This window comes from Halyomorpha halys, unplaced genomic scaffold (genome assembly GCF_000696795.3).
Source record: "Halyomorpha halys isolate HHAL.00 unplaced genomic scaffold, Hhal_1.1 Scaffold2834.1, whole genome shotgun sequence".
Lineage (NCBI taxonomy): Eukaryota > Metazoa > Arthropoda > Insecta > Hemiptera > Pentatomidae > Halyomorpha > Halyomorpha halys.
The window spans coordinates 65376-91355 of NW_027114587.1; the positions used below are offsets into that span (position 1 = coordinate 65376).

The 25980-nt window shown below is 31.2% G+C and overlaps 1 protein-coding gene across 1 annotated transcript in view; it reads left to right on the forward strand.

Moving 5' to 3' along the window:
- The window catches only part of LOC106691724 (wnt inhibitory factor 1), a 97980-nt gene that overhangs the window by 61738 nt on the left and 10262 nt on the right, over positions 1–25980 (forward strand). The window contains exons 5-7 of the mRNA XM_014437580.2: positions 14454–14630; positions 23197–23292; positions 25328–25520. Coding sequence (XP_014293066.2) covers positions 14454–14630; positions 23197–23292; positions 25328–25520 — 466 coding nt within the window. The remainder of the gene's footprint in view (positions 1–14453; positions 14631–23196; positions 23293–25327; positions 25521–25980) is intronic.

Genomic DNA, 25980 nt, shown 5'->3' on the forward strand with positions numbered 1-25980 from the left:
ATACATATACAACAAAATAAATAGGTAGAAAACTAACACAATAAGAAAGTAAAGTAAAACCAAATAGAACAAAAATGATAAATAATATGAAGTAGTACGACTAAACTAAATAGCTTGACCCTTTCACCAACCCTCACACCATGCTCTCATAATTACAAAATCAACTATCTTGTCTATATAAAATAAAAATGAAAATATAATCTTCTTTCCAATATTAGTTAATACACCATGCGAATTATTCCCAGCCAGTTAGTTTACATTAAGTGATATTAATTAATTTTCAGTAATTGATTCTACAAAGTTTTTCTCCAGTAAATTAATGAAAATCATATACCAATTAGCTAGTACATCACAGCAATCACCGGCGCACAGGTAAATTATCCAGAAGAGGATTTCATACGTTTCCCAGGAATGTTAGTGATGATATTTGAAACGGAGTAGATTAATATTGTTGGGTTCCAAGAAACAGTGACAAGACCACTTCTATGGGTTTCATGGGTTCCCTAGAATGACCATCGTGGTTAATTAATATATGATTATCCCAAGAGCGACTTTGGTATAAATTATTCTAAAGCCTTCGTTATAGCTAGCTCCTTTATCTTTTGATTAATTCGGCAGCCGGTGGAATACGATTAAAATGCTAATCTCCAGGCTCTCCATCTAATTCCATTTCCTTTAAAGCTGTGCCCTGCCTCGGTGAGAACTAATCAGGTCCGTCCTACCGCCTCATTTGGAGCCCATTAACTATTCCCGTCCCATCTGCTGTAACCCTTAATATCTGTTTCAACACGGATTAGATATCCATGCTAGTGTTCATATTGTCCTCCTTGCGTCGCTATAATAGATCTACAAATGTATCGATTAAGTTAATATATATAGTCGGAATATAAGAGCCCTTTTAAAGTACCTAAAGGGTTCTAGGAATGAAGCTCATTTAAAGAAAATAATAATGAATTACAAACAAGGTTAAGAAAATAGTATTCGACAAAAAAAAAATAATAAACCGAACATAACACAATATAAATTAAATAACTTGTAAAAATCAAATAAACTGAAATCTTCTAAAATAAAAATCAACTTAATACAAAATTTCAAAACAAATAAAACTGATTTAGGAATAATTACTTAGAAAAATTAATAATTATGAAAAGTTTTGGAAAGCTATACAATGCTATTAATTAACACTTATGAAAACTAGAATATATAATTACTATTTGATAACTTTGGCGTCTTAACGCCGAATGTTGATGGAGATCCGAGGTGGAGTGTCTATCGCAAGACCGAAAAGTAGGTGACTCGGCGTCTACTAGTAGAATATAGACTGCTAAGTTTATACGTACAACTGTCAGCGTATATATACGTATTACAGTAGGAGAGTGGAAGTAGACTAGTCTTCTACGATGTTATGGTAAACGCTATGTAAAAAAAAATCCCGTATGTTCAAAAACAAAGAAGAAATAATATTTTCATTAACAAATATTACATTTTTGTCAATGAATTAACAATAAAAACTTTTACCATATTCATTTATTTGTTCATTATAATAGTTTACCTTCAACCAGTAGTCACTTATCATGACTTAATATTGAAATTATTGTCTTAAGAAACCAAATTTACTAGTTATTCTTTCAAAATCCATAAAATCAGCCTTAAAAAAGCCAATGATGCCAATTTCCAAAACTGTAATTCAGGATAAATTTCAGTTACTATATTTTACGACCGAATGCTTCGTATGTTCACATGCATTTGAATATAATAAATAGTAAAAGAAATAAATGGTAAATTAATGAAAAAAAATCAACACTAAAGTTGCCAGGAACTGTTTTTTCTTCTTTTTTTTAGTACATGTTGAATGTTTAAATTTTACTTCTATCTAAAGTTTGACTGAGGACAATTTTCAAGACATATATTTTTTAAAATCTAACTCCAAGACAACACATTTTAAAAGTAAAATGCGATAATATAGCAAGAGCTGAACGAGGATAAATTTACTCATCATATCGATGCACACAGTTTCAGTTACAGAAGGACATCCTGGCTACTTTGACGTATTTTTTGACGACTTCATATTTGGCTGTTTTTATTGTTATTTTCTTGCTTTAAAGATTCAGGAGAGTACCACAACTTCATTTCCTTTATAAAACTGTACTCAATCTTTCTTGAACAATGGCATAAAGCTATTCGTTTCATTATATTCAAGAGGTTAGTTTGAATCGTTTTCTTAAATTGTGACACATTTTGTTTCGCAACAAGTTAGAGTCAGTTTTTTTTCGTTAACAGTGACGTTTTCGAACCTGAACTTTACTATTTTCTAGTCGAAATAAACAGATGAAACTTGGTATGTATGACAGGAAGGCAAAGGTGAGTATGGAGTAAATGGTATAGATAGTTTCGTACAAAGATTCATATAAAACGAAGTATCGCAACAAATGACGGTATTTATTTTATTTGTCAGTGATAATTGTACTGGACAGCAAAAAAATCAATTTATAACAAACCAGTATCAGAGGGTAATACATAAATCAATTCCATTATGCATAAATTTCCTGAAGGGGCATAACAAAAATGACGCATATAACGTTCACTGTTTTTTAGAAAGAGAGGAAAAATAAACTCAATTTCGTTTCCATGATACGAGCACCCGAAAAACTGGACGCTTTACTTGGATTGTTGAAATGATGCATTATATGTAAAATTTTATGTTTTGTTTTTTTAAATTATTTAAGATCTTTTTCACTTCATTGACTTTTTTATTATAATTCCTCTGTTCTTTTTCCACTTGTTATTCTCCTATAAATTAAGCATTATGGAAGATGTGCTACTATTAAAAAAAACAGCGTCACCTTCGTATTTAGCCGTTTTCAAGGGTAGAGTATAGGTGGAATGTTCTTCATATAGTACAAGAGCCCAAGAGGAGAAAAAAGGCAGTTATCACCCCAATTTTTGATTATTTTAATGAATTATGAACTATGTATAACTACTTGTAAAAATTCTTGAGTCCGCCAAGTATAGGTAGGGAAAATGAAAAATGGCGGCTGTTTCAACACCTTAAAAAAACATTAATTTTTCATTCGGAGCTCTATATCTCAAAAAGTAAGAACAACACAAGAAAACCTATGAGAACTTCATTTAAATAAGAGCAAATTTGATAACATATGAGCCCTAATAGAGCTATTTACGTTAAATATTTTTCGAGATATAGCTTTTTAAAAGCAACATTTCATAAAAATGTTGTATAGGACTTACTGAAGGATTAGTAGTGAGAGAATTTATTTTGAAAAATCTATATCTCAAAAACCATTTGGCGTACAGATGACTATTAGCATTCAAATTAAAGCTAGTTTAATGGACTATAAAGTAGATTATGATGTTTATCTTCGTAGGAGTAATAGTTTACATGAAATTTACCCAAATCAATTGATTTATATTTGTTCGGACAAATTTTCATTTGCCAAATTTATATTCATATGTGAATATCATAAAAACTACTACCCCTACGAAGATAAATGTCATAAACTACTTTATAGTAAGTTAAATTTCCTTTATTTCGAGTGTTGGCAAACATATGTGCCTTATGGATCAGAGATATATTTTTCAAAAATCCAACATTTTATACGAATAACTATAAATTAACATTTTGTGAGTTTATTTTGATAAATATCATAAAAACTACTACTCCTACAACGATAAACATAATTAACTATTTTGTAATAAATTTAACTAGCTTTAATTTGAGCGCTGGCAAACATCTGTACCTCTAATGGTTTCTGAAATGAATTTTTCATAAATCAAACTTATTGTTCGAACAACTATAAATCAATTTATTTTACCAAACAACATGAAAACTACTATTCCTACGATGGTAAAGGTCATAAACTTATTTATAGTCCATTATACTAGCTTTAATTTGAGTGCTAATAGACATCTATACGTCTCATAGTTCCTGAGATATAGATTTCTCAAAATAAAATAGCTAACTACTAATCTTTCAGAAGATTTTTAAGAAATTCTGTGTTTTAAAAAGTTATATCTCGAGAACTATTGGACGTAAATATCTCTTTTAGGGATAATATGTCAGCAAATTTACTCTTCTACTTTACTCTAATTTTCTCTTTGATATTCTAGTGTTGTTGGTAGATTTTAAGATATAGAGCTCCGAATGAAAAATTAATGTTTTTTTAAGGTTTTGAAACAGCCGCCATTTTTTATTCCCTCTACCTATACTTGGCAGAATCATGAATTTTGACTAGTAATTATACATAGTTTTCATTAAAGTAATCAATAATTAGGGTGAGATAACTGCCTTTTTTTCTTCCCAGCTCTTGTACTAATAGGCAATACGAAAAGATTCAGTTGTTGAGGTCGCAATAGCACTAGACATCATTTTCCCTGATAATGAAACACTCTCTCTGGATTCAAAAATTTTCTGATCAGGATATTTTATATTATAGAAGTGTACTTTTTACTTAGTCGTCAACTAATTGTCTTCATTGATTGATTAATTATACTGTATTCAGCAGAGTTGGGCAAAAATTAGCTAGTAGTTTCAACTATAGCTGATTTTTGCCTACTCAGATATTCAGTTGCCTGTTATAACTAGGCAAGCCGCATCTGTTAGTTAAAGAAAAATAAAATAAAAGGTCAGAAAGGCGGTTGTCAGCAGTTAATTAATTAGCCTTATAGTTTGCAGTTACATTATTTTTTCTACAGATAACAAAATTCTCTAATTTAGCAAAAGCGAGAATAAAAGTACTAATTGAAGTTCCCTTAACTAGTAAAGTGCTATCAGTTAAACTATATTCCGCATCCCTGAAGGGGCTAGATATTACCATAATTTCAAAGGGGTCCTCAGCTAAAATTAAATAGAAGCAGGATATGTACTGTGTCAGAATTTTATTCTTATTAAGCTTGAAATGAGGACCCTTGAGTAGAAGTCTAATTAATGTTGATTAAAACTGCACTCATTCTTTCTTTTCTTTATTCTTTCTTCCTTTTATAAGTAATATAGAGTGACAGTAATATAAATGCTTTTCTTCTTTCTTATTCAATTTTTTGCCTCAACGTCTTTTATCTGCCCTCTAATGAGGTTGGGAAACGGTTATACAATGAACAATGTAAATTTCTTTCTGCTTTTGTCTTTTGGTTTAAATTGAAAAAAAAAAACATGAAACGATTGAGCCATACGCTAATTACTTCTTGAGAACAGTAGTACTTTTTTTAAAAACATTTTTGAATAATAGATATAATAAAATTAAAAATTGTTTGTGTACACAGAAGCTACATTCCTTTATCACAAAGCATAATTATTTTTAATAATTATCCTTGCTTTCATATTTGTGTAACACTGAATCCTTTCCAAATCAATGAGATCACAGCATACACAATGCACCCCTCTTGCTCCTGGCTAACTTAACAGTTGCCTAACCATTTCAGGAATGATAAACATTTGATTTTGTGATTTGTTCCATTTTTCATTTTTCTCCTCGCACTGTAACCTTAATGAGAGAGCAGTTTATTGATTTTACATATATGCTCCATACTCTTGAGAATATATATCCTTGCAAGAAACATAAAAGTGTAATATATATAAATATAACATTCAAACATAATATATATATATATGTCAACGACAAAGTCTTGTACATATTTCATTACATTGAAAGATACAGATTTGTAACAAAACCTGAGCCTGGTTCTCCATTACAAAGAAAATAAGTAATGGATAAAACAGACTGGATAATACAAAACTATTAACGTAATATGCTTTACTCCATTACACTAAACTTAATAATAATCAGAATTATTTTAAATCAACTAAAACATAATATAAATAAAAATAATAATTGGGCTTAGAAAAGTTATTACATTTATATCCCAATTACAGGGTCAAACTTAGTGCATACTGATACAATTTAAATAAAGAGTCTATTCAATTTAGCTTTTTTGTCAATGTTCAATATATTTTGGATATTTTGTAGGTTGCAAGATACGAATATTGGTGACTTTAAGATATGCTGTCTATTCTCTTTAAATGTAGGGCAATGTAGACTTACGTGGTACAAACCATTATTAAAATAGTTTTTGCAGAATGGGCAGAGTTTGTATCCTTTGAAAGTGGGGGCCCGGCTTCTATGGTGTAGTTTGATGTGGTTTCCTAATCTTAGTAGGCTGATGCACCTTTTTTTTTTTTTTTTTTGTATTTTAGCCTAAATGCTAAATGTATTTCAGGATTAAAAAGTTCAAACTGCAAAGTGATCGGTATATGGGTTTTGAGTTCAATTCTCTACTGATATGAGTTGAGAAGTTATAGTTCAGGGTCTTTTCAAGAACATTACTATTATATTTCAATATTCTATTTTTGAATAAAACATTTAACTCATCTCTACAACCGTATTGGTGTGCGGATTAACTTGGGAGACCCATTTGTATTCTACATCAGACATTGCTGTATCCTTGGTCTGTTAAAACATAGTTAAGGGAGTCTCTTATCTGACATCAATGATAATAAATATGAAATAAATATGTAAATACAAAGTAAAAAAAAATGATGAGTAGATAGTTGACCGCGAATAAGATATATGAGGAGAAGATGGAGGTGTGGTCGGAAAATAGCACAAATAAGTTCAAGAAACGTATGTAATAGTGTCAAGTTATCGGCCAGAATTTCCAGCCTTTATCAGGGCTTTGGATTGTAGGGCTTATTTGATGGAGATCGGAAAACTAAGACAGCACTTAGATTTCCGATTTCCTTCAAGTAGCCCTGATAAAGGCTGAAAATTATGACCGTAACGTTGGCATTATTAAATAAGTTTTTTAAACTTATTTATGTTGTTTTCTGACCACACCCCCGACCATCTTTTCCTCAAATATGAAGAATTAAAGAAAGTATAAATGAAAAATGACTCTAAAGTAAAATAAACCAATAAACTAAAAATTAGAATAAATTAAATATAAACTACTATCGATAATATTTAAAACTAGCAGTTAAAGAGTCAAAAAAAAAATAATAATGTGACTTTTTTATAGCTGAAAAGAGATAAAAGTTCTTCTTTGCACTTTTTTTAAACAAAATATGTTGAAGCACAGGCCAGGACAGACCAATGTTTTTTCTTATTATATTGGCTTTGTGTGATTCAACCAGTCTACAGTCGTACAGTAAATATCTGAAGTCCAATACTGTCATTAGTGACAAGTCTTTTATAGTCAGTCATTAACTGTGTCAGTTGGTAATCTGTACTGTTTACTTTGCACTAGTTAGTAATTGCTATGTCCTGTATAAAATTCTGAAGTCTTTTAATAATTTCTTTTTCTAATTAAATTTATTTATTTTCTCATAAATTATAAGAAATTTAACTATCAATTAATTTAGAAATTTGTTCCTTAAACGTTCTTCTTATTTCACTTGAAAAAAAAAATTTACATAAAAAAAAAACTCATTCTAAATGTTCGTTTATTCACAATATTCTTAAAAAATATATTTTAGAAAATTCCGCCGTCTCTTCCCACCTCTCTTCACCACTCCCCGGATGCCTTATAAAATTCAATAGGGATACTGTCGATTTCGACAGCTTTATAAAATTTTAATTCCACTTCTTCTAAAGCAAGCAGAAGGGGTTAATATTCGATATTTTTCGTACTGCAAAGTCTACCGATGCTTTTTAAACTTATTAACTTCCAGTCTTCAAAATTGAAGCTGCACAATGCTTTGTAAATGTATCAGGTGTTATTTTCCATTTTATTAATTTCTCTCTACCTGATCTCCTCATTACGTTTTCTGGCTGTTTCAATTATTCGTCTCGATGTTTATGCTTTAAGATGCAGTTCGTCGTCATTAAAATTATTAAAGCTTCTAATTTAGATATTTTCCTTCTTCATAACATACTTTGGTACTCTTCTTCTAATCACCATTTTTCAATAATAATTATTTTCTTTTTTGCTTAGGTTGGAATTACCTATAATTTACAATAATAAAATCTCAGACAATAACCCATATTCAGATAACATGGTTTGCTTATATCATTGCAGTTTTTTTTTCTAGAATTCCCAAAATTTCAAACCAATTCATGATTTCTGAAACCTTTTTAAGCTTATTTAAATGTTTAACTTTCTGAAGTAAAAAAAATTTGGATTGAAAACTCCCTGGCCTGGATTCGAGTCCGTCCGTACATGTACTTTCAGTGGGTTAGGAGATAAATGTGGCCTTTGAGAGTTGGTGATAACCACTTCTATTTGTAACTTAATTTATTCATTAATTCATTGTATTTAAAAAATACAGTATTTCCTTACTCCATTACCAAGAATCAAGGACCTATTATTGGTTTTAGTAGTACAGTTTACTTATTTATTTTTTGAAGACAAAAAGAAAAGAACTTTAGGCAGTTTACTTTTCAAGAAGATTTTAAAGGAACTTTCTTCGTCCTTAATGTTGGAAAGATTAACTAATTTTATTTTATAAACAGTTATTTACATCTGCTATTTTACTTAATATTATATTTTAATGTCAAAATACTCTTCAGAAATTAATAATTAATGATAATTATGGACAGATAGAGTTTGATTTGGGAGGATCAAAGGGACTAAACAGAAACACAAGGTAAACCTCCAGGGCAGAAACTTTCGTACTGAATTTCAATTAATTTATTCTCGTAAGCTCAGCATCATTTCTTCCTTTCACAAATAAATACTCAAACGTATCATAGTGATTAGAAAACGTGCATCATTGCTTGGGTTTACTGCACAACCGGATTCTTGTGTTGTCCTATTCTATAGGTGCAAGGGTTTTCTACCTGCTGCATCGCCTTACAAAGATTTATACTTGACCTGAACATAGTATTACGGTCACAAAGAGCAATCACTTTTGAAAAACAGTCCGAATGGCTGTTTTGAAAGACTATTCTGGCTATAATGGGTTGCTAATCTGCAGGATAACCAATCATTCCATCCCTAATTGGAGTAATTAATTAGGGAAAACATTAACATTTTTTCCAAAAGGGAAAAAATAAAAATACAATTAATTAATAATAATAAACATAATGTATAATAGGTTAATTGGTTGAATTAATTAGTGTAATTATAAAGTAACAGTTTATTACATAAAGGGTACACTATTACCTTTATTGAAACCACTAAACTAAGTTTTTTGCATAATAGAACCGGATGATCACAAAACAAAAAATATTATAAAACACTATGCATCCACCAAATTTCATCAGTTTTAATATTTTTTTACATTTTCTTTTTTTTTTTTTTTAATGTTTGACTACCATTGGAAAAATATACACAGAGATTAAAATCGTAACCACCTCAACTCATGAATATAATCATCTAAATTATTAAATATTGGTCCAGTCATTTTTTGTAAACGTAATAAAGAACTTATAAAAAATAGAAATATTACAAGAGACAAGAAAAAAAAAAAAGTAGGCAATACAAATTAACTGTATGTTCTATCTGTATTTGCTGTCATTAGAAATTTGTTCTAATTATCACAATTACATAAATATGCCCAATAATATATTTTTCTTTATCTTTATCCTATGTTTTTCAGTATCATAATTCTTATAATAATTTACTATTTCTTTTCTGCATTTGTGTCTGTCTGTCTGTTAATGGTAAGTTTTTATTTATCTTTATGGCTGCTAACTGTTATATTTTATTCTCACAACTATTAAATGGTTTATAATTTTAACGCTAACACAATTAGCTTTATACGAAGCTGTTTCGGTTCCTTTTCTTCGGCAGATATCTTTAGGTAGAATGTTTTAATTAAAATGAATAAAATACAATGGAACTTAAATGGTTTATTTTATCGTAGAAATGAATTAAAGTACTTACTGAAATACTGTAATTGCTCTGTAGCTTGCTTACAAGAAACAAATTTAAAAACTACTGATATGTTTGAATTTCCGGGATATGCTATTAGGAAGAAAGACAATACAGATGGTCGCATTGCTTGTGATGGGGTGTGTATTTTAGTGGAGAAGAATATTCCCTTTAATGACTTACATATTACTAATTTGCGAGCAGTAGTAGTAAGAATTTTGTCACAACCTCGCCCGTTCACATTATGCTCTCTATAGCTCCCTCCTGGCCGATTATTCACAGTTCAACTATTGAAGGACTTGTTACATTCATTGCTCCCACCAGTAATTCTACCTGGGGATTATAATTCTCATAATTTAATTTGGGTTAGTGACCAGTTGGATGATAGGGTTAAATTCGTCAAGTATTTCATAGATAATTGTAATTTAAATATTATAAACAATCCAATATATCAAACTCACCTCTGTGTCAGACCTGGAAAACTAGCCATAGATGTTACTATCACTAGCCCCCTGTTACAAGCCACGACTCAATAATACACTTTAGATGACTCACTTGGCAGCGACCATTTCCCCATAATTATTAAAACTCTTAATAAATGCCTCTCCTTCAGCAGACACAACAGATGGCTCATTAAGAAATCCGATTGGCCCCAATATCAAGCGACGGCTAAACTTGCGGATGTATATCTTTCCGACACTGACCCTGACCGCTTAGTTCTACAATTAAATACTAGATTACTTGACGCCCCCAAAACAGGGATCCCATACATTTCATCATCTGCTAATGTCAATACTACCCGCCCCCTTGTACCATGGCGGTCAGATGAATGTGAAAAAGCAATATATGACAAAAATAGGGCACTTAAAAAATTTCTTCGCCGACCATTCGAAAAATTAAAGTCATATAAAACGGCCACAAAACATGAAAGTTATGTGATTAAAAATATTATAAGTTATCATGGCAGAACTTTATAAGTAAGCTTTTCTACGACGAATTTATAGCCACTTTGCGAATTTCTTGCCATCATAAATGATTTTTTACTTAACAGAAGCTTTAGAGTCAAAATTGGTAACGTTCTATCGTATGAATTCGAACGGTAAAATGGAGTGCCTCAGGGTTGTGTTCTGAACGCGACTCTTTTCTGTACTTGTTTTAATAAAGTGTTGAATGTGGTTGGGTTTCCTCTTAAAAGCATGCCTCTAAGTGGACGATATTGCTATTTATACAGAGGAGAAAAACGTAGTGTCCTTACAAGAAGATATTCAAATCGCTCTAAATAATGTCAGTGTATGGTTTTCTGGTCATGGCTGCGGGTCCCTGGACAATGCGGAATAGCGAGTAACGAACTGGCGATAGAGCAGCAAAAGTGGCGAGTTTTGAAGGAATTCCAAAATTTTGTTTTGTTTATCAACGAACTTATTTACATCATTTGTTTGTATATGACATGTATTTATATGCCAACATATTAACCTAATATATTGTGGCATATAAAAAATATAAAGCATTAGTTGAGAATTTAAGATTTTTTTCAATAGTTAGGAACTGCTCTACTGAAAAATTTCATTCGTGCGGCTAATCATATTCTTTTTGATTCATCCTTGTCCGCACAATTACCTTTTAATGTCGGAAAAAGGATTTTATAATTTAGCAATTCCCCTTATTTAAATTAGTTCAATTGAGGAAAAAAAAATATTAGAATAATCAGTTTAGATTAAAGATGGAGAAAAGATAATTACTTCATTAAGTGAACCGATAGATAATTCGTAGCAACTGAATAAAATTTAAATTTAAAGTAGGATTCCCATCACTGATTCGTTAAAAGTATTAGCCTCTGTTGGCGTAGCGATCGCTGGTGGTTAGGATTGGAAAAGCAATCTCGCCAATTGCTCTATCATTGCCTCGTTAACGGTAGTTACATTGAACTCATGGAAATTTAAATGTTTCCTTGCACACCAATTCATTCAATGAATTGATCAGATACTGTGAATTGATCATTTATGGCGTTAATGGCGCTTGTTTCAAAAACTACAAATCGTCTCTAAGAGAAATGATTGTTTATAAGTATGTATATGATGTATTATTTCGTAAACATAATGTAATATAATTGTATTCAACGATCATGATCAATCAATACTTCATTAATTTTGCATAACCAGTGATGCGGCGAGAGGGATGCGCTAGGATATCTTGAGCTCTGCTCTACCCCTCACACGTGGGGGATAGAGTGGGCTCAGGGATCCTCAGGTCGATTGTGTAAATATTGTATATATTATTTTATCATTATGTTATTTTATTTATTTATTTTTCATACAGATAGTTTGATTATGTTCATCTTGTCTATTCTTTTGTTTGTATATATTTTAAGAGAGTTTTTTATTTTTTTATTTTTATTATTTTAGTATGTATGAGATCATTCATCACTATTACCTATTTCCCACAACTGTGTGGCAGATTGTAATATCTATCAATAAATAAATCTATCAAAAAAAAAAAAAATTTTGCTTATGCACCCGATGAAATAATGCATTTCCAATGTCCAAATTTGGGTGTTGGTTGACATTTTCAGTAGAAAAACTACTCACCCAATTAATATTATTATGGTGAAATATTTTATTTCACGTTATTAATTTCTTACCTAGATATTCATAATAACTTATACAAAAATACGACGTAAAATATATGCAAGTAGCTTTTGTCGTTAAAATACTCCGGTTAATGCAGTGTAAAGGAGGCAGCTTCCAAACAACTATTAAAAGTGCCAGTTTCGTATCATCAATTCTTTGGTAGAAATGTATAAATTTATTGGGGAGAGTTATTTATTTCCTTTTAACAAGTTTATCGATTGATTGAAAATAATTAACATATTTTTCCTTTCACTTCATATTTTTCAGAATTTCCAATTCTTAGTTTCCTCCTTTTTTTCCACTACTTTGAAAAAGGAAATCTGGTGTATAGTGGACTCTCGGGTGAACTTGAATCTAAACTTAAACCGCTTATGAATCGCTCAATACGACTTGTTTACGGGATCACCAGAGATGTGCATTACGCAGAGTTTAAGTGGCTCTACCCTTCATACCGATGTCACCCTTTCCTCGCGTCCTTTATGTTCCAAGTATTAAAACTAAGCACCCCTCTTATAGCTTACGAAACCTGCATTTATCAGGTCACATCCATCTGACTCCTACCTAACATCTCACCGAACTGCTGCTTTCGACAAATTCTTCTTTACCCAAGCTGTCTCCCATTGAAACTCCATTTCCTCTACCATATGCCATGCACCAACCGTTCTCTCGTTTAAAATCCTTCAGTTCAATCAACGTTTCCTTCTCCTAACAGAGTAAAAATTATATTGAATATAGGCATATATTATTTGTAAATATAGAAACTATTTTATTATTATTTTGTTTTGTGCTGAAAAATTACTCATTATAGAATAATTAGTAAGTAAGTGCAGCTGCTTTGGGCAGTATAACATTTAACCTCAAAATCGCTATGAAGGGACTTCATAAACTATTTTTCAGTTCATATATGAATCGGAAATCAAACTAACTTCAACAGTGATTCAATGCATCAGGAGCACAACTGAAATGTGCACTAGTTGTGATTATAAAAACTCTAATGCTCTCCTGTTATTTTAATTATGTAATTATATTTCTATTTTATAATAGCGGAATCACGTACTCATGTTCAATCGCAGTGAATGCTCCTTGGTTTGTAAAAAAATAGCATCGGGAATTACGAATGTAGTCAGTAGAGGATTATATCATGATATGAATCAGGGCCGCTCGTATCTCAATTGGTCAATCTTACCAATTTGAGATCTACTGGTGGTTCCGTTTCGAATCCGGCATGGGGCATTGACTTTTTTCATTGAATGGCGGTCCCACAAAATGTGAAATTGACTCCCAACCATGGTTAGGCAGTATAGGAGACCAATGGGAGTCTTGGCCGGAAAAAAAAAAATGATTCATGAAGTTGGACTCACAGTTACTAACAATTATAGGAGCAGTGGCTTATAACTTGAGAAATGCAACCTCATGCAGAAGACTGAAACCTAGGCTGCTGCAGGACATCCTATTATAAGTTTTGTATTTATCAATACTATTATTTACATTAAGAAAAAGACAAAGAGAAAAAATAAATAAAATTATAGTAATGTTAACAATAGGATCAATAAATATAAAACTCAATTAACTTTTTTCATTGGAATTCAATTATTTATTTTGTTAAATTCATAGATGTCATATTATTTGTAATTAACCTTTCTTTTTCTCACTTCTTAAGAATTGTTTTTTTTTTTTTATCTATTTATTTTATCTTACTTTTTATTCCTTTCTTCCCTATAACATTTAAAATAGTTAGGAATGTCTTTAGTACAAGACTACGCTCCCCCCCCCCCACCCATAATCAATTGTTAAAAACGAAAGAAAATTAGCTTTTATACTAATCATGTAAGTCCCACCAGGCCGATCTAGTATTACATAAAAAAAAATGTGGATATAACTACATAAATAACTGGAACTGATAGTTATATATTTATACATTTGCATACAAATAAAATACAAGTTTTATAACTGCTTTTATTGGTAAATAAGCCTATCATTGCTAAAGGTTGCTGTTTGTCCTAGACGACTGCCGCTGCGAAAATGGAGGGAGATGCAGAAAGAGAGGAGGGTGCCATTGTAAGGGTGGTTGGCATGGAACACACTGCGAGGAACCAGTCTGCAACGCACTATGTCATCAGAGAGGAGGCACATGCACTGCTCCAGGTGTATGTGTTTGCCCTACAGGCTTGTGCCAGGACCGTAAGTATCAATTGAATGTACTGGATGTTTTAATAATTGTACTATATATACCAGTTTTTACATAAAAAAAAAAAACACTTCGATCGGAGTTATGGCCTTTATTACTTTAATGATTGTTACATAATGATGTGTTAAATCCTGATCGCAGGACTATTATAAGCGAGAACTGAACCAAGGGTCCAAAGGATCAGAGAAAGATATTTAAATTTTAAAAAAAAATAGGAAAATATCTTGCTCTGCTGTCAACTATTGGTCGGGATAAGAAGAAATTATCACTTAAATATAATCTGCGATTTTCTTTAATCATTACTTTTCTTTAGGCTCTGTAAATTTCACTTTCCCAATTTAATTTATTTTTAAACAAATTTTGAAACATACACTGTTCAATGTTTATAGCATGACAACCCAAGTTCCCTCTACGCTGGTAAATTTAAATTAGTTTAAAACCAACCAACTCAATGTGGTCTATTTGTGTTGACTAATCGAATTCCAATATTCACTCAGGGGTTAAATGAATCAGCAACGTATGGAAATTATTTTTTTTTTTTTAATACATTTTATTTATTGATAGATATTACAATCTGCCACACACTTGTGGGGAATTGGCAATAGTGATGAATGATCACATTCATACTAAAATAAAATAAAATAAGAATACAAATAAATAAATGAATGAAAAAAAAATCTCTCTTAAAATATATACAAACAGAAGGATAAACAAAATGAACATAACCAAATTATGTTTATGAAAAAAATAAAATAATGTAATTTCTAGTCACATTTTCACTCTTATATACAATATTTACACAATCGACCTGAGGATCCTAGAGCCCACTCTATCCCCCACGTGTGAGGGGTAGAGCAGAGCTCAAAAGACCCCAGCGCATCCCTCTCGCCGCATCACTGGTGAAGGGAATGAACAATCAAAGTAAAACCTGGACCATCATCAGAAATGTTGACTTGTGTCTCGAAAGAAATTCACTCAAAACTCATGAGGTCATATTTCTAAATGTATTCATTTTTTTCAGTAGTCTCAATGGTATACTGTAAAAGTATAGGTTTGTTAATAATAAACCATTCACCAAAGACAATAGAAATAAAATTCCCCGAAATGTCTGCCAAGATTTATTTCGCATTAAATGTCTCAAATCTGATTCCACAAAGTCTAAACATTTACTCTTAAGATCATATGACATTGCAACTTCTTTCCTATGAATTCCTTCAACCTGACCTTGATTCCGTTCAGTGGGACATTATGTATTGCTATACCTCTATCGACCTTATGGTTTCTATCCTCACCTTACATCTGTAATCCACATTAGGCACCTTTCATAACTTCAACAATATGCCGTCCAACTGCGACTTAGAACACCCTAGAAATAAAGCTAATGATCAAAAGAAGAGAAGCAACTAGACGCAAATTCTGGCGCTAACACCTGCTAGCAGATTATGTATCTTTCAAACAATACCATAATGCATCCCATTTTGCAGTCCGACATACGAAATCATTCACATTCACCACACCCTCTCCAATGCTTCCGACTCAAACCCAAGTGGAAAATACTCCGAGAATAATCCCTGCCAAACTCCATCAACCTCAGCTCTCTCCCAGTACTCCATATGATCTCAACAACCAATTCATATCTTATCTTCTTAATCCTTCTCACACTCATGATATTTAAAATAACAGCTTCAATCCAGAAAACATTTTTGTTTACCACGTATCCTATGATGAAGTAATTGGGTGAACAGGAAGTGATTAAAAATGTGGGATTTGAAGGTTGGATAGATGTTATAGTAACGAATGAAGGAATGAATGCAATGCCATAGTAAAGCGGAATTGATTAGGAAAGATCTGTCGAAGACAACCGGTCGATGGACAGTTTTCTTAAGGCCACGAACGGGTATTGTGGGAATGTACTAAGTATTTGAATTTAAAGCAATTGTAGATGGTATTTTGGACGGATAACTTGGTAGAGGATGGATTCAAGGAAACATTTACAAAGGAAGGATGTGTAAAGTTGGTAACCACGATCCTGCGGGTTTCAATGGGAAGTAGGTGACAAAGGTGAATTAGTCACTTAAGGGTGGAGAAGGTACGAAGGGAGATATCGGAGACGTGTTTTTTCCATGAGAGAGGTTTTTCTAAGGTGACTCCAAGGTTTTTAGGGATGGGTGGAATTTTATGGGATTATTAATTAGGAACAAGGTTGGAATATGATGAAAAGTTTTGAGGAGGTTACTAGACCCTTTCATAATTGCTTTGGTTTTGTCTGCACTCAAATCAAGCTTATTTTTATCTGTCTAGTGACTAATTCGATTCAAGTCGTCTTGAAGTTGCGTCCTGGCAACTAATTGTCAGATGGTGGGATGGACTGGTTAATTTGGAAATCATTCGCGTAAAGATGACATTAGGGAAAAGGAAAGGAAGATCAATGATGCAGATAGCAAAAAGAGTGGAAGATGGCGATGAGCCCTGGGGTGCACCACAGATGAGGGGTCGAGTAATGCCTAGAAGTTTATCTGGATCCACTGGGAAAGATCGTTAAGGAAAAATTGAAATCAGTGCATGGCACAGTTGGATAGAAGAAGATTTCGTTGTATGATAAGAAAGATGCTACGGTCAGCTATGTCAAGCTAGGATGAAAATAATAAGATGAAGATAAAAAATGGGATGAAGATAATCTTTATAATAATCAAGGTTTTGGGGGTCCAATGGCATTTTGAAGTTCCTGAGTTATTTTAATGATTGTGTTGAAAAGCTGGATAGAAGGGAGTTAATGACGGCTCATTCTCTGTTATGACGATGGGACCTATGTAATAGCGGAGAATGATAATTGATTTTAAACTTTTTTTTAATTAATCGCAAAAAATATATCAGGTTCAACAATAAACAAAATTGTCGCTTCCTGCGAGAATGGCGGAAAGCGGATTTGCAGAGATGAAAGGAAAGTTTCTTTTTAATGATCATATTTTGCTAACTCCAACTTTCTGAATACTGTCAGCTTTTTTTATTTTTCTGTTTTTATGAAATCTATTTTAGTAAACTAACGCATTTTAATCAGTCAAATAGAATATGTTTAAGACTAATTGAAAAACGATAAATAACTAATTTGCAATAGAAAAGTTCAAGAATTAACATTATCTTACTTTTGAGTACATTTTAATAATTAAGAATGCATCTCGTTCAAAATTGTTAAGACTCGTATGAATAGCAAACCTCTGACAATTGGTAACACTGTTTACAATCTGTCCTATTACCTCTGACAGGAATATGTCCAATAGTGGTGCCAATCTGATGTAGATTAAGTTAATCATTTAAACATTATTTGCATAGAGCATTTGTATATTAATTAATATCTTGATTGAATATAAATTGTATCATAAGAACAATTCCAGAACATATAATTTCGAACAAAACTATTAAAACTTATAATGAAAGAAAAACATGATACATGAGTAACCAGATAGAATTTTCGGCATTAATGAATATTTTATAACCTTACTTATTAACTATGATATTAATTCTAATTCTAATATGTTATTAATAATAACATTCATCTATCCATTATCACGAATAATGAATAAATTATTTTTTTCTTTTTTATTAATAATTTATTTATTGTTATTTACAACTGTATAAAAATATATACAAGTAAATTTGCTGTAGGTGACATAGTGACATGATACAGACATGTGGAGAACCTACCCATTGATAGAACTCCAATAACATTTCTAGTGAGAAGATCTCGAGGCTATCTTCTTTTCAGATGCCTAGGAGGATTATTATGTAATCAAGGAGAAGCCAGGCTAGAAACGAGATGGTTTCGGTGGTTGGGAAGTTTATCATGGAAGGATTGGTATCTGGTTCTGGCCAAATCGGCAATGTCGACATATGGGACATTGAGGTCCTGATGGATGATTTGATTTGTGACAAAGTAAAGAGTATTAAGGATTTTTCGAAGGATTTTGGACTGAAGGATTGGATTCGAAAGGAATTTGATGGTTTAGTGGAGCCCCAAAGCTTAACTCCATATGATAGGCCCTATAATAGTCATGTAGATCAGTCTTTTGTAATGGATTGGCAGTTTAGACCGTTTGTCTAGTAAATGTTCCAATCGACAAGCAGTCTATTGTCATTTCAGTCTTGTATGAGGATTCCATGTCAGTCGTTTGTCTAGATGTAGTCCTAAGTAACGGATCTGCTCGATAGGAATAAGTGGGGTCATGGGCTTACGACGAAGGGTACATGTGATTTGGTGGGATTTATTGGAATTTATTTTAATCCTCCAGATTTGGCACCATTCTTCAAGGGTGGTGATGTGGGATTGAGGGGTTTGGGATACAATGTAAGGATCATTGTTCACTTACAATAGACATGGGTCATCGGAATATATGGTGAGAATAGTGTTAGGTTATGGTTTGGGATGTCAGCTGAATAAATTCATATTACTATATTTTCATTCCTGTTATTATTGTTGTTAAACCAGCAATCATAAAGCTGATTGTTGGATATAAGCAAGAATGTCAAATTTAGGTATAATTTCAATCATAAATGTAATTTAATACTGTCACATAGTGAATCAAAGATATTTTAATCAGCTATGCCAATCAAGTTATGATCATGAATGTGTCAATAGTCTTATATCTACCTTATGTTAGTGGGTTGACACAAATTTGAGTGAGGAAGAAACAAGAAAGAAAATGAAGAAAAGATAGAACGATAGATTTGACACTGGTTAGGAAAGTGATTTTGATTTTAGATTAAACTTTTATTAGTGGAAAGTGTTCTGAATTAGACCACTCGACCACTTGAAGCGATAACGAGTGGTAAGTTGTAACGCGACGGATTAAAGCATGATTAATACATTAGAACCTCATCTTATACCTATATATTGACCGACAGCTAGATGCTAAATACAAGCTACAGAGTTGTTATGACAGATGCACACTATATTGTCGTTTAACCTAATAGCCATTTTAGACCTGGATTCGCTTTTCATTAGTGGGAAGAGAGCCTTGACAGGGAAGAAGAACAGTTGAGTGAATAGTAAATTAATATAATAAATAATACTAAAAATTCAGTAAAGTTAATTTAGTAAGGAGAGCAGGATATAATAAATAAATATATTACAATTATAAAAGATAGAACATGAATTATGAAAAACCCAAAGAACCTAACAGTATAAAATTAGTAAAATGACCAAATTTGATATTTTGGGTCTCTTACACAGAAGATAGGTGACAGAAAAACTTATTAACTAATTATTAACTCTATTAAAAAATAAAAGAAAATGAAGTAAAAATCTACAGTCTGATTTTCATAAACGTTTCAAACAATAGACAAAAAATATGAAAACCATTTCCATTTTTTCGTTCTTTAAATAAAAAAAATAATAGCAAACAATATTATGATAATTACATAGAGGAAACCACAAAAGTTTGAAGCAAGAATCAACTACCATATTGCTGATACAAATGAGAAAATTGTATCATAAAATATTACTAATCTATCAGCATGAGCTAAACAAGAAATTAAAACAAAAAATTTACTGCGGTGCGCGCATCCCACAACTTTCACTCTATATACTTCCTCAGGTTTTGTATAGATTAGTGGGCTCGTGTTGAAGTTATCGCTATTTTTGTGGTAGTTGAAAAAAAAAATCTAAAAAGAAGAGGGAAAGTAATAATTGAAGGAGTAAGTGGGTGAAAGGGTTTTATTACAAATAGTTAATTTTATGTAAACAATGTTCATTTTTTTTTGTTTGAGCGTGTTATGTTTTAAAGTCTATATAGCCCCTTCTATATCTAGGTATCTCAGGTATTAATTGAATTTTTAGGTTAGAGTATTCCTTTATTCACACTGAAGGTTCAAAAAATGTCACATAGCCCCTTCATCAACTTTTCCCTTCATTTGTGAACAAAATATTTTTATTTTTCTGTTATAAAAATTAAAAATTCTTATTTTAGGTTCTCTCGAAGTGGGAATAACAAATATGAATTTTGTTCCTGTTAAGAATACAAAATTTTAACCAAAGATTACAAAGCCGAAATCCAATCTAGGAAAATCGGGCAAACAAAAATGGGCCGCCTCAGCATTTCGGGTTCGAGTCGAATGTCTAAATTTTTCTTTTTTTCCTCCTTAAATTTTTTTAATATTTTATAATCATCCATTGATTATTATTTCTAACAATGAGAACTAGTTATTGTTTTCGAATAAACCAAATTTCAGGAGGAAGAATTTTTGAAAATTCGGCATTAAAGCCCTGTTAGATCAATTTAATGAGGATTAAACCTATCTGGTATTAAAGACCACTTAATTGCTCATTGATTTATCGAGTTTAATCAAAAAGGTTAAAGCCATTTTGGAAAATCGATTCTACAATATGATACATCCGGTAAGTCAATTTAATCGAGAAAGTTGCTGCCCCAAGCATACACCCGCCAAATATGTAATTTCAGTTTCATATGGCTTTTCGTTTTTGAGCTTAGCTGTTCACACATAAACCATTTTATGAGGCTTTGTTCTTTGGACTCAGGGGACAACAAAACATGTATTTCTGTCAAAAATTCGAATACAAAATTTTCCACGATCGCAATATTTTCGATATATATTCCATATATAGGTAAGTGAAAGTAATAACCATAATTTTAGATTTGACAAAAACAAAACAACAAATGCTGCAAAAAATAATAAAATCAGGAAGTTCACGTCATCATTCATGTAATTTTTGTACATAACATTTTTAACGCACTGAGGTGTAGAAAAACATTTTATTAAATGATCATATATACATTATTTCTATAAAAATGGAGAATGGACAGTTATACCCAAAAAGTCTTCAGGTTCAAATTATTATTTTATGTACCCATATACATACATACATATTTTTATTTATTTATATTAATTTAAATATCACATATATTTTTGACATCCATAAAATTTCATCCAACAAACAAACGTTAAGCTTTCTAATATTTTTATACAATATATCGATTGATTTTTATTAAGTTTAATTATAAACAATATTATTTCAACAAACTAAAAATATCATTCAGTGACAAGAATAATTTTTTCTTCAGTTATGTACATATACCAATGAAAGAGCATCTGACAATGCATAATAACAAAAATTGTGTAACTTTGTCAATTATGAATTAATAAACCAAAAATTATGAAATATAGCATTGTAATCAAATATTTGTTTACATGAGTCTCATTACTATCAGAATTATTTAATTTCAAATTACGTACCACGTGTTTTACAAATAGGTACAGTTTTTTTTTTTTTTTTTACTTTTTACACTTCTATTTGTCACAGTCTGATAAACATACCAAGTAGATAGTGGTTTCCTAAAATATTTCAAATATTTTATAGTTTAAAAAAATTGACTAAAGTAAAATTTATTGATTTTAGACAAAGGGAGCCAGGAAGAGCCAGGATATTATTTTTATAATAGGAAGAATCCTGATGATGGAGGAGGATTCTGAATGTTAATGTAAATAATATTAAAATAAAGCAATATTTGTAAAGGAGAAAAAAAAATCACTAAATATTTATTTAATAATAAAAAAATTAGCCTGTAGAATTAGTATTTTTCAATTCTGTGGAAAGCAGCAATGCTCAGAGGGGAAATGCATGGTGCAAGTGGTGGGGGTATCAAATTGGGGACATTTAAACAGGAAACTAGGAAAGAAGAACAGACACGCCTATCGATGTTCTATATAAACAAAGAACAAGATACATGGATCAAATTTTTTATTTTATAAGTGAGGACATACACCCTCAAAACAACATTTCAGTTGGAGGGATAGTATTTATCAGGAGGCACCTGGAGGTGATAAGAAATCATGATACAAAATAGATTTCTCGGATACAGTCAGAATGTATAAAATACAGTCTGTTAGATGCTATTTGGATTGCATTGACCTTAATACATACATGGATGAGGGTGGATTTTGAAAGAGGAACAGGGCCCATAGCAAATGTTTTGGAAGTGGCAATTTACATCCACCTTGGCTCACTAGAAATTGGTTCTTTGTGAAGGTGTCATTTGATCCTAATCAATTTCTTGATCAATGAATAATTAAACAATCAAATAAATTAACTTTTAGTAGTTTAATACTTTTAAATGTTAGTTCTTTGGTATTTAGTTATAAATTAAAGAGAGAAAACCTGTCATCTGTAACCAGTTATTTTATATTCAAATCACTGTTAGCAATTACTATAAAAGAAATGAAAGTTTTACAAAAACATATTATTAATTAGTTTTCAATCTTCCAAAAAGAAAAAAAATCTATCAATGTAGAAAACTTACCATTTATCCATTATTTGAAGATTATTAATTATATATATTAGGATCTAAAAAAAAAAATTGCTTTTATGTTTATCTATCCTTTTTATCATAAGAAAAAGGCAAAATTACATATTCTTTATATTTTGAAAAGCTTAGACAGTGATTTGTTTAGCCATCCATCAATACAAATACATAATACAATTCAATATATTATTTAATTACAATAAGCCACTTTATTTATTTTTAATGCATTATAATATGTTTTCAGCTATCTGCGACCCAGAATGTAAGAATGGAGGTCACTGTTTAAGAAACAATCAATGCCAATGCCCACCGAACACTAGCGGAGATCATTGCCAAAATTGTAAATATATACACAAAATTTTAATTTTTAAGTGAAATGTAGAAAACATGTATAGGTAATAATTTACTTTTATACCTAGGTAGCAGTAACATAATTTATTATCATATAAAATAGCTTATATGTTCTAATTTCCTACAATTAACAGGAAAAATAAATCTAATGTATCTTAAGATATTTCAACTCTAGAGGTGAAACACCCAAAAAAAGTCAGGAACCAGAAAGGAAATGTGGTTGACTGACAATATAAGGGAATTGTTTTGTAGAGCCACAGTTGGAAGAGAAAAATGTGTGAATATCATAATTTTTATCTAGTATATGGTTTTATACTCTTCATACAAAGAAATCAAAGAGTTATGGAAAAGGAATGATGCCTAATGATCAAAGGATAACTACTTAGACAGTATGATTTATTTAAAAATGAATTAATATATTATTAATATAATATATATAATGATTTACCATATTTTTGAAGGAGATGGCTGGCGGTGCAGTAAAAAAAAAAAAAAATAGTCAGCAGCTATTTATTTGTCATACTTTGTAGAGTTTCATAAACTATTTTTATTATTTTTTGACTAAGCCCTCGACAATCTCCATCATAAAAATAAATTGACATTATGGGAGGAAATTCTCTCAAAAAAAGACCAAGTTAAACTTAATTGTATCGCTCAAAGAGAACAAAAATATTTTACATAAGTTTTAACAAAATAGAGTGTTAAAAAAAACTTGACCCAACCAAATATAAAAAATGTCTTATCAAAGGTACCTTGATCCTGTTCAAGTTACAAAGCTGCTTAAGACTATTGTACATGAATAATTAATGTACTGAGACTATCTAGCTCAGAATGGGTTCTGTCATAAATGGTGGATGAACAAACTAATATCATATTAGTTGCAAGCGGAAGTGCTGGAGGCATAGAAAGAAACAGGAAATATAACAAAATCTAGGATCTAATAATAGAGGACAGGAAAAGAAAAAAAAAAAAAAAAAGAGCAGCAAGTAGAAGCTGTAATGTTGAATAATTATTCTTGTAGAAAGCAGGGTGTTAGAGCCAGATGAGAGGTTTATATAATAAGCTATACTATGGTAGTAGATATAGTGTTTCTTGAATATCTCTTTGCTAACATAACAACGAAATACTGCCAAAAGAAATTAGAAAGTTATAAATAAAGAAATTACCATAAACAAATCTGGAACAGCAGTTATAAAATTGATTTTGGAAAGCAAATTCATCAAGATGAATTTGCTTTCCAAAATCAAGTTTATAACTGCTGTTCCAGATTTGTTTATGGTAATTTCTTTATTTATAACTTTCTAATTTCTTTTGGCAGTATTTCTGAAATCTCTGAAAATTTGTATAATTTAGGCTATACATTTTTTGAGGGAACTATTTAAATACACCAATCTCTTGGTAAATCACTAAATTACACCCAAGATAAAGTATTTTTGAAGGATCAGAATTGAACATGACAGTCTTTTCAGGAACAACCGCCCTTCTTTTTAAAAGTTAAGGGTGATAAGTTTAAAATTTGAGGGTTTATTTAAATAAATATGGTAATGAGGAGTTACATATATCTATCTGATCAGAATTTCTTATGCCAGCTATCTCATCATGACAAACAATTCAGTAAGCTTTGTCCCTTTAAATGGATTTCTTTTTCATGAAACATATCATATTTTGTGCCTTTGGTGTCTTTGGAGGATGTGTGGTAACATATGAATGTTTTTCTTTCGCTTTAGTTTCAGACAGTTGCCTTTAGTTTTTGTTTTTTTTAACCACAGTGCAACAGGTATGCTAATAGTGGTTTTATTTGTCTTATATTTTAGTGTTTTATTCTAATTTTTTATTTTTTTTTAAGCACCCATTTTCATACAAAAAAATAAATAATTGCAGTAATAAATAAAAATATTAAACATATGATATGATGTAAAAAGTAGACAAATAATTATGACTAGGTCTGACAGACCCACCTGTCCCATTGTAAATAATCTCTTACTTAACTTTTTTTCTGATTTTTAAAACTACTATTGTTTCAGACACATGTGGAGCAGGTTGCCAAAATGGAGGAACATGCGTAGGACCGGGCCTTTGTGAATGCCCCCATAATTCCACAGGCCTACTTTGTGAAGTACCCCTTTGTGAACCACCATGTGAAAATTCTGCAACGTGTGCACCAGGAAATATTTGTTTATGTCACCCACACTCATCCGGACCCCGATGCCATGACAAGTAAGCTAATCTTATTACATATTAAGTTCACTTTGAGTTGGGCTGTTTGTAAGCAACGGAATCCAAGCACCAAATTTAACTGCCTCATGACTGGGGGTTGACTTTTATTTATGCAGCAGTCCTATACAAAATCAAAACTTTTCCCCCCATGATGTTCGAATAGGTTGGTTATCTATTAGATTTCAAAGCACTATCTTATATTTGTGCCCACACTGTCAGTTTACTATTGTCTTTTTCTCTCTCTTCGAGTAATAGTGGTTCTCTTCTACCTTTTGATAATTATATCTGGTGACATACCAGATTTATTACCTATGATCCATCTGGTAATCTGTAAATCTGGTAAAGTGTCATCCTAGAAATATGTATAACCTATCAAAAATGTACGTAATGATTGAATTCCTTCAGTTGCCAGTTATCTTCACTTTATTTAATAACATGCAGCATTCTAAGGCGTATATAT